The sequence below is a fragment of the Catharus ustulatus genome (assembly GCF_009819885.2).
Source record: "Catharus ustulatus isolate bCatUst1 chromosome Z unlocalized genomic scaffold, bCatUst1.pri.v2 scaffold_29_arrow_ctg1, whole genome shotgun sequence".
Classification (NCBI taxonomy): Eukaryota; Metazoa; Chordata; class Aves; order Passeriformes; family Turdidae; genus Catharus; species Catharus ustulatus.
Window position 1 is genome coordinate 7,273,552 of NW_024879446.1, and position 12,140 is coordinate 7,285,691.

General features: G+C 44.9%; 1 protein-coding gene across 4 annotated transcripts in view; it reads right to left on the reverse strand.

The window, feature by feature from the left end:
• The window catches only part of FER (FER tyrosine kinase), a 189,000-nt gene that overhangs the window by 21,139 nt on the left and 155,721 nt on the right, over window positions 1–12,140 (reverse strand). The window contains exon 18 of one of the 4 annotated variants that reach the window (XM_033086519.1): window positions 7,960–8,125. The exons of the other annotated variants lie outside the window; for them this stretch is intronic. Within the exon in view, the coding sequence (XP_032942410.1) occupies window positions 8,086–8,125 (40 nt within the window). The 3' untranslated portion in view covers window positions 7,960–8,085. Of the gene's footprint in view, window positions 1–7,959; window positions 8,126–12,140 lie in introns of those variants that run through there. 4 annotated transcript variants of the gene reach the window in all.

Sequence of the window (12,140 nt, forward strand, 5' to 3'; positions counted from 1 at the left end):
GGGGATGGAGCCCCCCGCCGCCTCCCAGAGCCGCGGTAGTGGCGGCATGGGTCCCCTGCCACCTCCCAGAGCCGCGGCAATCGTGGCCCGGGTCCCCTCCCTTCTCCCCGAACCGCGGCAATGGCGGCCCGAGTCCCCCGCCGCCTCCCCGGGCCACCGCAATGGCGTCACAGGGCCACCCTGTCTCTTCCCTGGGCTGCGGCAGAGAAGGGATGGAAAGAGCTCTCCCTCCTCTCTCCCCGCCCCTCATGCTGCCTGCAGGCAGCCAGGCTCCACCCACGGTGTAACAGAGTAACAATTTGTAACAATCGCGAAATGCCGACTTTGCAGCTGCTCGGCTCGGCACTCTGGCTGGCACTTCTGAGGTTGTAAATGTCAGAAAATTATTCACATATTAGCCGCTCCTGAGTATTAGCCGCATTTTCGGTTTAGGAGCAAAATCTTAGCCAAATTGGTGCGGCTTGTATTCGTGAAATTACTGTAATACCAAGATGTAAATTCCTAGTACTGCTAGAAACAAAGCTTCTTTCCCCCAACTACAAGCAAAAAGTGGGATGTACAGTAATTTCACGAATTTAAGGCGCACCCTTTTGACTAAAATTTTGGCCCGAACCCGGAAGTGTGCCTTATAGTCCAGTGTGCCTTATATAGGGACAAAGTTCGGAAATTTGCCAACCCGGAAGTGTGAGCTGCGAGGGAAACCGGCAGGGCCACAGCTGCCAGGTGGAGGCAGGGCTCCAGGGTTGTGGCTGCCGGGTGGAGGCGGGGCCGTGGGGCCGCGGCTGCCAGGTGCAGGCAAGCCCGGGGCCCCGTGGCTGCTGGGTGCAGGCGAGCCCAGGGGCCCGCGGCACCACTCCTGCCAGGTACAGGCAGGCCCGTGGTGTCGCTCCTGCTGGGTGCAGGGCAGCCCAGGGCCCATGGCTGCCTGGTTGAGGCGGGGCCTCGGCCAGCAACCGTGCGGGGGGAGCTGGGGGCAGATCCTCACTGCAAAAAAAAAGTGTGCCTTATAATTCAGTGCGCCTTATGGTTGTGAAATTATTGTAATTTGAAAACTTCCTTTTTAAGCACTGCTATGCAATCTCTAAAAATACAAACAGGACACCTCCTAGGGATCTCTATACGGATTGAATCTCAAGCTGTAAGACAGAGCTCATAGGACTTTTGCTAAAAATTTAACAGCCAGTTCAAGGAGGAAGTAGAGGCAATTTCTCTGTGCTGGGAGCTGTCACCACCTAGATTCACGTCTGTCAGTAAAGACATAAACCTTATAAACCTTTTTCAAAGGACATTCTTACACTCCACACCCCACAGGATCTGCAGAACAAGTATTACTTAGCATTGCAATGGAATTCCATAATGAAAAGCAAATCAAAACAAGAGAGTAAACTCCTCATTACTAAACCAGCAGCACAGACTGCCTCACTGAACTAATTAGCCATTTTATAGTCCATCCCTGGATCATACAGTTAAAATACTCTTAGGTGATAAAAGTAAGTACAGTAATTTCACGAATACAAGCCGCACCAATTTGACTAAGATTTTGCTCCTAAACCGAAAATGCGGCTAATAATCAGGAGCGGCTAATACAACCTCAGAAGTGCCTGCCAGAGTGCTGAGCCGAGCAGCTGCAAAGTCGGCATTTTGCGATTGTTACAAATCGCTACTCTGTTGCACTGCGGGTGGAGCCTGGCTCCCTGTAGGCAGCACGGGGGGCGGGGAGAGAGGAGGGAGAGCTCTCTTTCCTCCTCTGCCACAGCCCAGGGGAGAGACGGGGGGGGCCCGGCGCCGCCATTGCCGCGGCCCGGGGAGGAGAGGGGGGACCCGGGCCGCCCCTACCGCAGCCCGGGGAGGAGAGGGGGGACCCGGGCCGCCCCTACCGCGGCCCGGGGAGGGGGGGGGAAGCCCGCGCCGCCATTGCTGCGGCCCAGGGAGGGGGGGGGAAGCCGGCGCCGCCATTGCTGCGGCCCAGGGAGGGGGGGGGGGAAGCGCGCGCCGCCATTGCTGCGGCTCGGGGAGCCGACAGGAGCCCCGCGCAAGCCATTGCTGTGGCCCGGGGAGCCGACGGGAGCCCCGCGCAGCCATTGCCGCGGCTCGGGGAGCCGACGGGGTGCTTTGTCCCCACCCGCCGCCGCCGCGGCAGGAGCGGGGAAACTCCGTCCCTGCCCGCCGCCGGCGCCACGGGCGCGGGAAAGCTCCGTCCCCGCCCGCCACCGCTGCCGTAGGAGCAGGGGAAGCTCCGTCCCTGCCTGCCACCGCGGGGCAGCGCCGACCCGGGGTGACCGAGCCCAGTGGCAGCGGCGGCCGGCCCCGAGCGGCAGCACCGGGCTGGCCCACCTGGCCCCGTCAGCGGCCCCTAGTGGGCCGAGCCTGCACAGCCTTAGCTCAGCCAGTAAACCCCGCCCTCCCGCGGTTCTGTTAGTAATTGCACGCGGGTCCTCACTGCGAACGACAAAGCGGCTTATATTCGTGTGCGGTTTATCTATGGACAAAAACCGAAATATTTGCCAACATCCAGAGATGCGGCTTATATTCAGTGCGGCTTGTATTCGTGAATTTACTGTAATTAATTAGTGAACAAGATATCTGTTTATCTCCTGTGCACATTAAATTAAATGAAAACAGTCTATTACCTAAACACAAAAAAAGGGGCGGGAAGTGAAACTACAAGATAAATTGCTGGGGCTTTTGTGAACTGTAAGATACTACCACACCTTCATTTATGCAATTTCCAGTAGTGTCTAAATCAAAACACAGTAATTTGTAAATCTATTTCAGCACTTTCTTGATATGTGCCTGCTAATTTTGCTGCATGTGGAGAGTACAACAAATAACAAGTGCCTAGTAACAGACTGGGAAAATACCAGAGGGTTAGAAGAACATCCTTTCAAGTATTCTGTGTTTGCATCCCCCTTTTAACTTTGATTTATTTCTTTACATTATTTTAGCTATTATGAATACCAATGGAGCCATATTACAGTAATTTCATGAATACAAGCTGCACCAATTGGACTAAGATTTTGCTCCTAAACTGGAAATGTGGCTAATACTCAGGAGCGGCTAATATGTGAATAATTTTCTGACATTTACAACCTCAGAAGTGCCAGCCAGAGTGCCGAGCCGAGCAGCTGCAAAGTCGGCATTTCGCGATTGTTACAAATTGTTACTCTGTTGCACCATGGGTGGAGCCTGACTGCCTGCAGGCAGCACGGGGGGCGGGGAGAGAGGAGGGAGAGCTCTTTCCATCCCTTCTCTGCCGCAGCCCGGGGAAGAGACAGGGTGGCCCTGTGACGCCATTGCGGTGGCCCGGGGAGGCGGCGGGGGACTCGTGCCGCCATTGCCACGGCTCTGGGAGGCGGCGGGGGCCCTGCGCCGCCATTGTTGCGGCTCGGGGAGAAGGGAGGGGACCCGTGCTGCCATTGCCGTGGCTCTGGGAGGTGGTGGGGGACCCACGCTGCCATTGCTGCAGCTCTGGGAGGCGGTGGGGGACCCGGGCCGCCACTGCTGCGTCTCTGGGAGGTGGCGGGGGGCTCCGTCCCTGCCTGCCACCATAGGGCAGCGCCGGGCCGTGGTGACCGAGTCCAGTGGCAGCAGCGGCTGGCCCCCAGTGGCCCCGCCGAGCGGCAGCGCCGAGCTGGGCTACCTGGCCCCATCGGCAGCCCCAAGCGGGCTGAGCCTGCACAGCCCGAGCTGAGCCAGTAAACCCCGCCCTGCCGCCGTTCTGTTACTATTTGGCAACTTTGTTGCACGCGGGTCCTCGCTGCGAATGACAGAGTGGCTTATACTCGGGTGCGGCTTATTTATGGACAAAAAACGAAATATTTGCCAACACCCAGAGATGCGGCTTATATTCAGTGCGGCTTGTATTCGTGAATTTACTGTAACTAAAATGCTAATAACCTCTCCTAGTTCCTCATATATAATGCAAGTCCATCTTCATATCCACACACAAACAGTGCTGGCAAATCAGAGAAACCCAAAGTTGGATACAGTAGTGATTTCTCAATAATGTCAGATGCTCTGCTTGCCATACACAGTTTTGGATATTTGGATATTCCTCTCAACTACAAAATAAGCAACTTTACTGACCTCACATCACTGGTGACCTTCAATTACTCTTTCTAAAGCACTTTGAACTTAAGGATTTTAAATTTCTTTTGCAAAAGGAACTCAAAAGCTAAAAAGTAACAAAACAACCCCCAGTAGCTGAACATAACCGTCAACTTATTGTCTGCCACTCAGATACGACGTGAGGGACTGTACAGATCTATTGACACATTAGGAAACTTTTATCTTTGAGTTTTATTTTGGTAAGCTACTGTGTGCCCTCCATTTTCCTAGCAGGGCAAGATTTCTGTGCCAGCAATTTTAAAAGAGATAAAGAAGGGGATACTAGACAATGAGCACTTTCTGAAGATAATCAAAGTAGTAAACTATGAAGATGGAAACGAAACAATAAATTGCTGCATCATCTATTCCTCCCTCTTTTTTCCTATTTCTGAGGTTGTCTTCACAATTCCTGCTCCTGGAACAGAAACATTCCTATCAGCAGCATCTAAATGTTTTTTATCTGCATTGTTTCTCGACTGTTTTAGAACTTAATAGTTATTGCCTGTATTCTTCTGAACAGTTATTTTGATGAAAATGGCATCACAGTCATTTTGGTCTGTATCAGTCCTCTATGTATTGATATTGATGTAGATTTTCATAACCAATTTTTCCTCTGCACTGCTGATTACGTGTAATATGCTGAACAAAATGTCTAATTTTCTTTTGTCTCGTGCTGTATCTTGAAACAAAGGTTTGCAATCCAATTTCTTTTGTGTGCTCATTTTAGTGAAAAACTTAGGGTCTGGGCAGTCATAAAAATTGAAGATACCCAACTTCATGGAGATCCTAAATATAAGAGTGACTGGAAAATGTAAAAAGCCTTCTGGAAATCCTTAATGACAGGACAGACAGAGGAATACCACCTCTGCTGGGTTCCATGCAACCTTTCCTAAGTTCTTAGGTTTCATTAGAAACATTACAGAACATAAGGAAAAATATGAGTACATTTAAGAAACATGTAAGATTTTTAACAGTCCTGAAAAATGTCTTTGATATTAACTAAATTATAGGGGAAATTAAATGCCAAAAAATTATCCAAGATGTACCAGAATACAAGTTTACATTTTGTGCTTGATAAAATTACAGTGGACTTAAATCACAATCACAATCCATCCATTTCCATAACCAGTCATACAAGTAGATTGTATTACTGATAGGAAGAAAAATACCATTTTCAATCAAAATTTTTCACTGTATCATTCACAGAAGCTATTAAACTGAAACACAACAGCAAAGCACAAAATTGTGCTAACAAGTGCATTTTTATTCTAATATCATGGTTTTATTCAACTCATGTGAAAACATAAATATTGTTACAATGAGTGTCTTTGCCCTTATTTAGACCAGGAGGATCACTCAATTTAGTTCTTAATTCTGAATTTAATTTTGGATTAACTTCTTTCTTCTTCTATTCTATAGTATAATGTCAAAATGTAATTGATTTCTCAGCACAGATGCATTAAATACTGATTTAACTTCTTTACAAAACTGGAAACATCTGAAGAGGCAGACCAGATACGATCAAAGGTCGTATTTTCCAGTCTATCATATATCAGTGATAGAAAAGACTATGTGCTGGATTTAAAGAGAATGTCTAAAGCAGAGTGGCTGCTATCACTGATTATGTGACAACTAAGGTTTTTAGAAAATAAACTTTTTGTTCTATTAAACAAAGTAATTTTCTAGTGTTAATATGACAATATAGTAAGTTCAAATGACTAATAATGCAAAACAGAGCATATGGAATTGAATAACACTGCAGGTGCCCAAGAAACAAAAAAATTCAAAAGCATAATTATAATATGGATCATTTTTCCCACCTTTTCCACTAGAATGAAATAAAATAGCACAATAATACAGTATTTGCAGGGTTTTTCAAGTCCTAGTGAAAAAGGGAGTATTTCAAAGTCTTCTCAGACTAGATTTAAGTACAGTAATTTCACGACTATAAGGCGCACTCTTTTGACTAAAATTTTGATTGAAAACCGAAAGTGTGCCTTATAATCTGGTGCGCCTTATATATGGACAAAGTTCGGAAATTTGTCAACCTGGAAGTGTGAGCCACAAGTTGAGCCACGCCAGCCAGCACCGGGGGTGGCCAGGAGTGCCTGCACATGGGGAGGGTGCCTGGGGCTGCGTTTAAAAGCTATGCCAATCTGTGAAAAATGTTTGCAAATTGAGCACCTGCCAGTAAACCCCATGATCGTGCGATTCCATTACTAATTTGTTACCTTGCTGGGCGCGGATCCTTGCTGCAAAAAAAAAAAGTGCGCCTTATAGTCCAGTGTGCCTTATATATGGACAAAGTTCGGAAATTTGCTGATACCCAGAAGTGCGCCTTATAATCTGGTGCGCCTTATAGTTGTGAAATTACTGTACTTGCCACAGGTGAATATCAAAGTTCATCTGAAACAGGTAGCAACTCTATTGCTTTTTCTTCTATAAAAATCTTATGCTATCTCATGAAGTCATCTGTTTGTTATACAAATGTCCTTTCCCTGGAAAATCCAGAGTTCTATATTTAGAAACAGCCCCTCTTTTTCTCTGAGCAGCCTCTGGTTGCTCTCTGTTGAAACATGTTCACTCATGTACAGGGTTGACTACCATGGATCTGAGTGTTCCTTGTCTTGCCAGGATTCAAAGTTTCTTGGAGATGTGCTTAATTTAAACACAGGAAGATAATGAACTATCAGAAAACTATTGCCAAGATTTACTGCACTTGGCTAATATTCTGTAAAATACTAATCTTCCATTACACAGGAAGTTTGTAGGAAAACAAGATCCTCTTTGCCATTTAAGGTTACATTCATTTTAGCATTTTTTGTGAGCAAAGTTTATAAAATTACTCAAGTTCAGCTAGTTGTCTGCTAAATATTTAAAATCTCCCTGCTTAAAGAATCATGAGTAGGAAATTTCTTAGAAGGTGATAAAATATAGGGCAACAAACTGGAGTTGCCTGCTTTCATTTAACAGCTTTGTAATGATCTGAGGGAAAAGTCAAACAGTAATTTAATTAAATTTCCAGATAATATCAAATTAGGCACAGCTGCAAGCAACAGTAAGGGCAAATAAATAAAAAGAAAGAAGGAAAGGCGAGGAGAGAGAGGGGAGAGAAAGGGAGAGGGAGGAGATATACCTGCTGGAATAATATTGTATTCTGAAAAATTAAACCTAAATACAAACATTCAATAAAAAATAGTACTAGGCAATCACGTAGAAAGAGAAGACAACCTAATGAGATAAGGATTCCAATTAAATAGAAGTATTGGAATTAAACTGAGCATCAGAAAATAAAAGCTCATTATCTACTAGATTGTGAGAAATCTGTCTAGGAAAAATAAGAAATTCTGTATTATTAATACAGTTACTTAATAAACCAAAACAAGTTTGACAGGTGTACTGACCAGTGTTTGTTTCAAAGAGATGGATTAAGTAAATTAATCCAACTTTTTACTGACTTGAAGTAAACATTACAATTGTCAGATGCCCTGGAATCTATTGGTACACTACCAGGCATATAGTACACAACAAAAAGGTAGTGGTCAAAGAGGGAGAGACTTTAAAAATTATTGATTTCCTAGATTCGTGTATTTGTTTGTTTTATCCTATATGAAAACGTGAGTTTTTCAACCAATCGCACATTTGGGGAAACAACTATATTTCAAATGCAATTGACCCAAACTGCTAATTTCTATATAGAAAAGGACTACAGACTGCCAGCTGGGTACAGGTAGACTCCCATGAAGTGAGAATGACACAGCTGCTGCTGAGTCTTCTCAGATTTCCATTATATGCAGTTATAGGCATTTATTTGTGATTAGAGATAGTCTGGTTTCATGTGTCAAATGTGGTCCCACACTGTGTGTAGCAAAGCTATCACACAAATTTTGGCTTCCTCAACTGCAGGTTTCTTTGAGGGAGTACCAGTTTCTCCTTTCTTCTAACCCTGGCTGGTGTCAGCAGCACATCAGTGGCACTTCAGAGCCCAGCTCCACTTTTGGACATCTCCTGTAAAGGGCTTGAAACATCAGTAGAGGTGAACTGTGCAGTTCTAAAGAATACATTAACACCATCACAAGAAAATACTGGCCCACTGTCAAATCGTAAAGATTACTAAGCTCTGTGTAAGTTACTATGAAATATTTCCCAAAGGGGAACTGAGGCACTTCAATTTAATAGCTCCTTGATAGTTAAAAGAGTAGAAACCGTCTGCTTAAGGAAAAAACGTGTCTTTGACATAGAAGAATCTTCCATTACTTTTACAGTCTTCTGAGAGCTTTGTCTGGCTATCTCTGAAAGTTATAATGCTGCCCTGAGGTTAGAGATGCTTATTGACTTACAAAAGTAAAAACAACTGGTTTCAATTTGCAATGTAAGTCCAGCTGTGTTACAGAAAATTAATAACATATACAGAAGTTTAATAACTCTTTTGAAATTAAAATGTATTAAGAAATAAGCAGCATAGACAAATATATTTGTAACCACAATACTAATATTTCATAATTGAGTTCTGCCAAAAAAAAAAAGACAATAGCAGCACAGGAGACCCTGTCATCTCAACTTTGCTCCCTGCTTGGGATACTCAGAATTTTCATGCATGACCCCAGAAGAAGAGTAAGAAACTAGTCCAGATAATCTCATACAAGAGAGCATGGTCTGCACAAGCAATGATGGGCAGGAAGGGTGGCTTCCTGGAAGCAGATGAGAAGGCAGAGAGATCTATGATACCAAGCAGGAAGGACAGTCAAGTATGTTAGCGAATAGGCCTGGAGATGTTTATAACCAACTAACTACTAAGATGCAATATTCAGAGCAGTACAGTTCAAACCTTGCCTATTGAGCATATGTAGGCTAATTGATCTTACTGATCTCCAAGATCAAAATTATTCACAAGCAGAAGCCTATCAAATCAAGTGGTTTTACTTATATCCTCCTAACTTCTACATAAAGTTTGGTTTTTTTTCAACTGGGGCTTGGTTGTAGCAGTGGGGAGCAAAGTGACACGGACTCCCCTCCTGCAACCGCAGCAGCTCGCTTTATTGCAGAAACCGCCCCCTTTGTACCTTTAATCTCCACCGGACATCAACGGAACCAAATCGAGGCCTCACAGAACTCAACATAAGGAGGGCACCCATTGGCTGGCTCAGCCGCCGTGCTGTGGCCAACGTGCCCTTCCACCCAATCAGCTTCCCGCTCTTACGCTGTCCCTGCGTTCCTCCAGCCAATCACGATCTCACTCCCAGCTGTCACTCAGTTGACTCCGCCCTCCCTCACAACTGTGGCTCACCTGTCAGTGCCTCCTTCCCGTGCAGCTGCAGCTCGGCCTTTTCCACTGGGCCTTCTGGTTAGCACAAGCCTTCACCGCTTTAACACTTGGCCCTTACTCCACTCATCTATCTTTATTTCCCAAACCCAGAACACTTGATGAAATATCTGATATCCAGCACTGCCAGGAGCTTTTTATGTCACGCTTGAATGACGCAGCTGAAATCTATGAGCATTTACAGTAATTTCATGACTATAAGGTGCACCCTTTTGACTAAGATTTTGGTCCAAACCTGGAAGCGCGCCTTATAGTCCGGTGCACCTTATATAATATACAAAGTTCGGAAATTTGCCAACACATAAGTGTGAGCCGTGACCCGTGGGGGGAGCTGGCATGGCCGTGGCAGCTGGGTGGAGGCGGGGCTGGTGGGGTCGTGGTGCTGCAGCAGCCAGGTGAAGGCAGGACGGCGGGGCCGCAGTGCCATGGCAGCTGGGTGGAGGCGGGCCTGGGGGTCTGCGGCACCCCTCCTGCCGGGTGGAAGCGGGCCTGCGGGGCCGCGTTGTCGTGGTAGCCAGGTGGAGGCGGGCCCGAGGGCCCGCGGCGCCCCTCCTGCCGGGTACAGGCCTGCCCGGGGCCCCACGGCCGTCAGGTGGAGGTGGGCCCACAGGGCCGCATGGCCGTGGCAGCCAGTTAGTGGTGGGCCCAGGCGCCCATGGCGCCCTTTCTGCCAGATACAGGTAGGCCCGGGGCCCCATGGGTGCCGGGTGGAGGTGGGTCCGGTGGCCTGCAGGGCTGCTTCTGCCAGGTACAGGCGGGCCCAGGGGCCCATGGCTGCCGGGTTGAGGCAGGGCCTCGGCCAGAAACTGCACAGGGGAAGCTGAGGACGGATCCTCGCTGCAAAAAAAAAAGTGCGCCCTATAGTCTGGTGCGCCTTATGGTTGTGAAATTACTGTAAATACTGTAACATGACTCAACAATTCTCATAGCTCCATGTACCTTGATGATCTCCATCTATCTTCCAAACTGGTTAACATGACAGGATGGCCTTCCTTACTGTTTACTGCCTTGCATAAGGATTTTGAAATAGCCTTTGACATGGAGTAAGTCCTTACTAGAGTCAAAACTAGCAGTGATAAAAAAATTGTTCCATAAAAACGTCTCCATGCACTACAGTTCTGCTGAACTCTAGGAGAAAAGAGGCCGAGAACAGCAGAGCAATGACAAAAAGAGAACAAAACATGCATTTAGCTTTCTGTGTGTTTTATTTTACTCATCCTCAGCAAGTGTTATTCCTTTCAGACAGTTTTAACTTGATCAGTTAGCTTTATGAGAAAAATGTCCTTTTTTACAGAGAGAGCTGGAAAACAGCCTTCTCTTTATTATTTGATATGCAGAACTATATGCAGCTAACAATGCTGAATAGGATACATCAGTGGTAAAACTACAATAATGTAAAGGTTGCAGGCACTTCTGAAAAACCTCCTGAGGTGGTGGTAAAAAACAGAGTAAGGTACATCATCATTAGTACTATCTGGAAAAATAGTGGATAAACATTTTGTCAAATCTACAAAATAGGTGTAACCTAGTAAGCACACATATATATATAAATATTTATATGTATGTATTGTATAAAACTCAGAAAAGGGAAGTATGTTTTTCTTCCAGAAAACAATTTGGGACTTAATGACTTAGTGACTCAGAGAGCCACCCTAAACCTCACTTCTGGAGCAACTGCTGTAGTTGACTGCATTCTCCCCTTTCTCCACCTAATTCTTCTGCTTTTGTCTTATCCTATCATCTGTTGTTCATCATCTACTAATACCTCCTTTGCCCATTGCACAAATGGAATTCTGCAGCCCTTCTTTCTTAGAAATTAACTGCATTTCACCCACTGCTCTCCACTGTGCCAGGACTATTAGAGTAGAGAAAATATTATTTACGCTATCCAGAAGAGCTATCTGATTTCATGGTTAGCACAACAGCTTCCACAAACACTAACTGCATATCATTTTTATATTAGTTTCAATAGCCTGTAACTTTCATTTTCTCATTTTTGCTTCTTAATGAAAGAGAGCCTGTTGCTCTCTTGCAGTGAGTAGATTTATTATTCAAAAATTGTTATTCAAATTATTTTACTGAGTAATACTTGTCTAATATTTATCAACAAGAAAGTGATATTGCAGTAAATAATGAATATAGCACAATATTGTTACACTTGAAATGTTACTGTTTGTTAAACAGAATGAGATAGTCTAAGAAAATTTGCTTCAATTTCTTTCAGTCTTATTTCCTTCATTCCTAGAAAAGTTTACTCATTTTTTAGGAGTGAGCTTTCTGTATCAGGGATATCTCACAAGAAAAAGATAGATTAATTCAATAAGTATTTTTCATACTATGCAACTTCTGTGACAAGAAAAAAATCTAAATCTCCTCATCTGAAATTTCTTACAAATTGTTTACAACCTAAGAATTTATTCTCATGTAAGCCTTTTTATAATTAGGTTTTGATACTTCATGTTTCTCCTCACCATCTATAAAAATAATATTTTATAGTTAGCAAGTTCTAACAATTTAATTTTGGTTTTATACAGAACAACTGCCTCCTTAGAATAAAATAGACACACTTATAAAAGAGGAGATCATGTAACTATATTCATTATATACAACATTTTGTTACATTTTGAACCCTGTGTTGCTCTTTTGGATTCTCTGATGCTTCCTGGAACCTAGACAGGAATTCAGCATTATCCGAGATTTCAGGGAACAG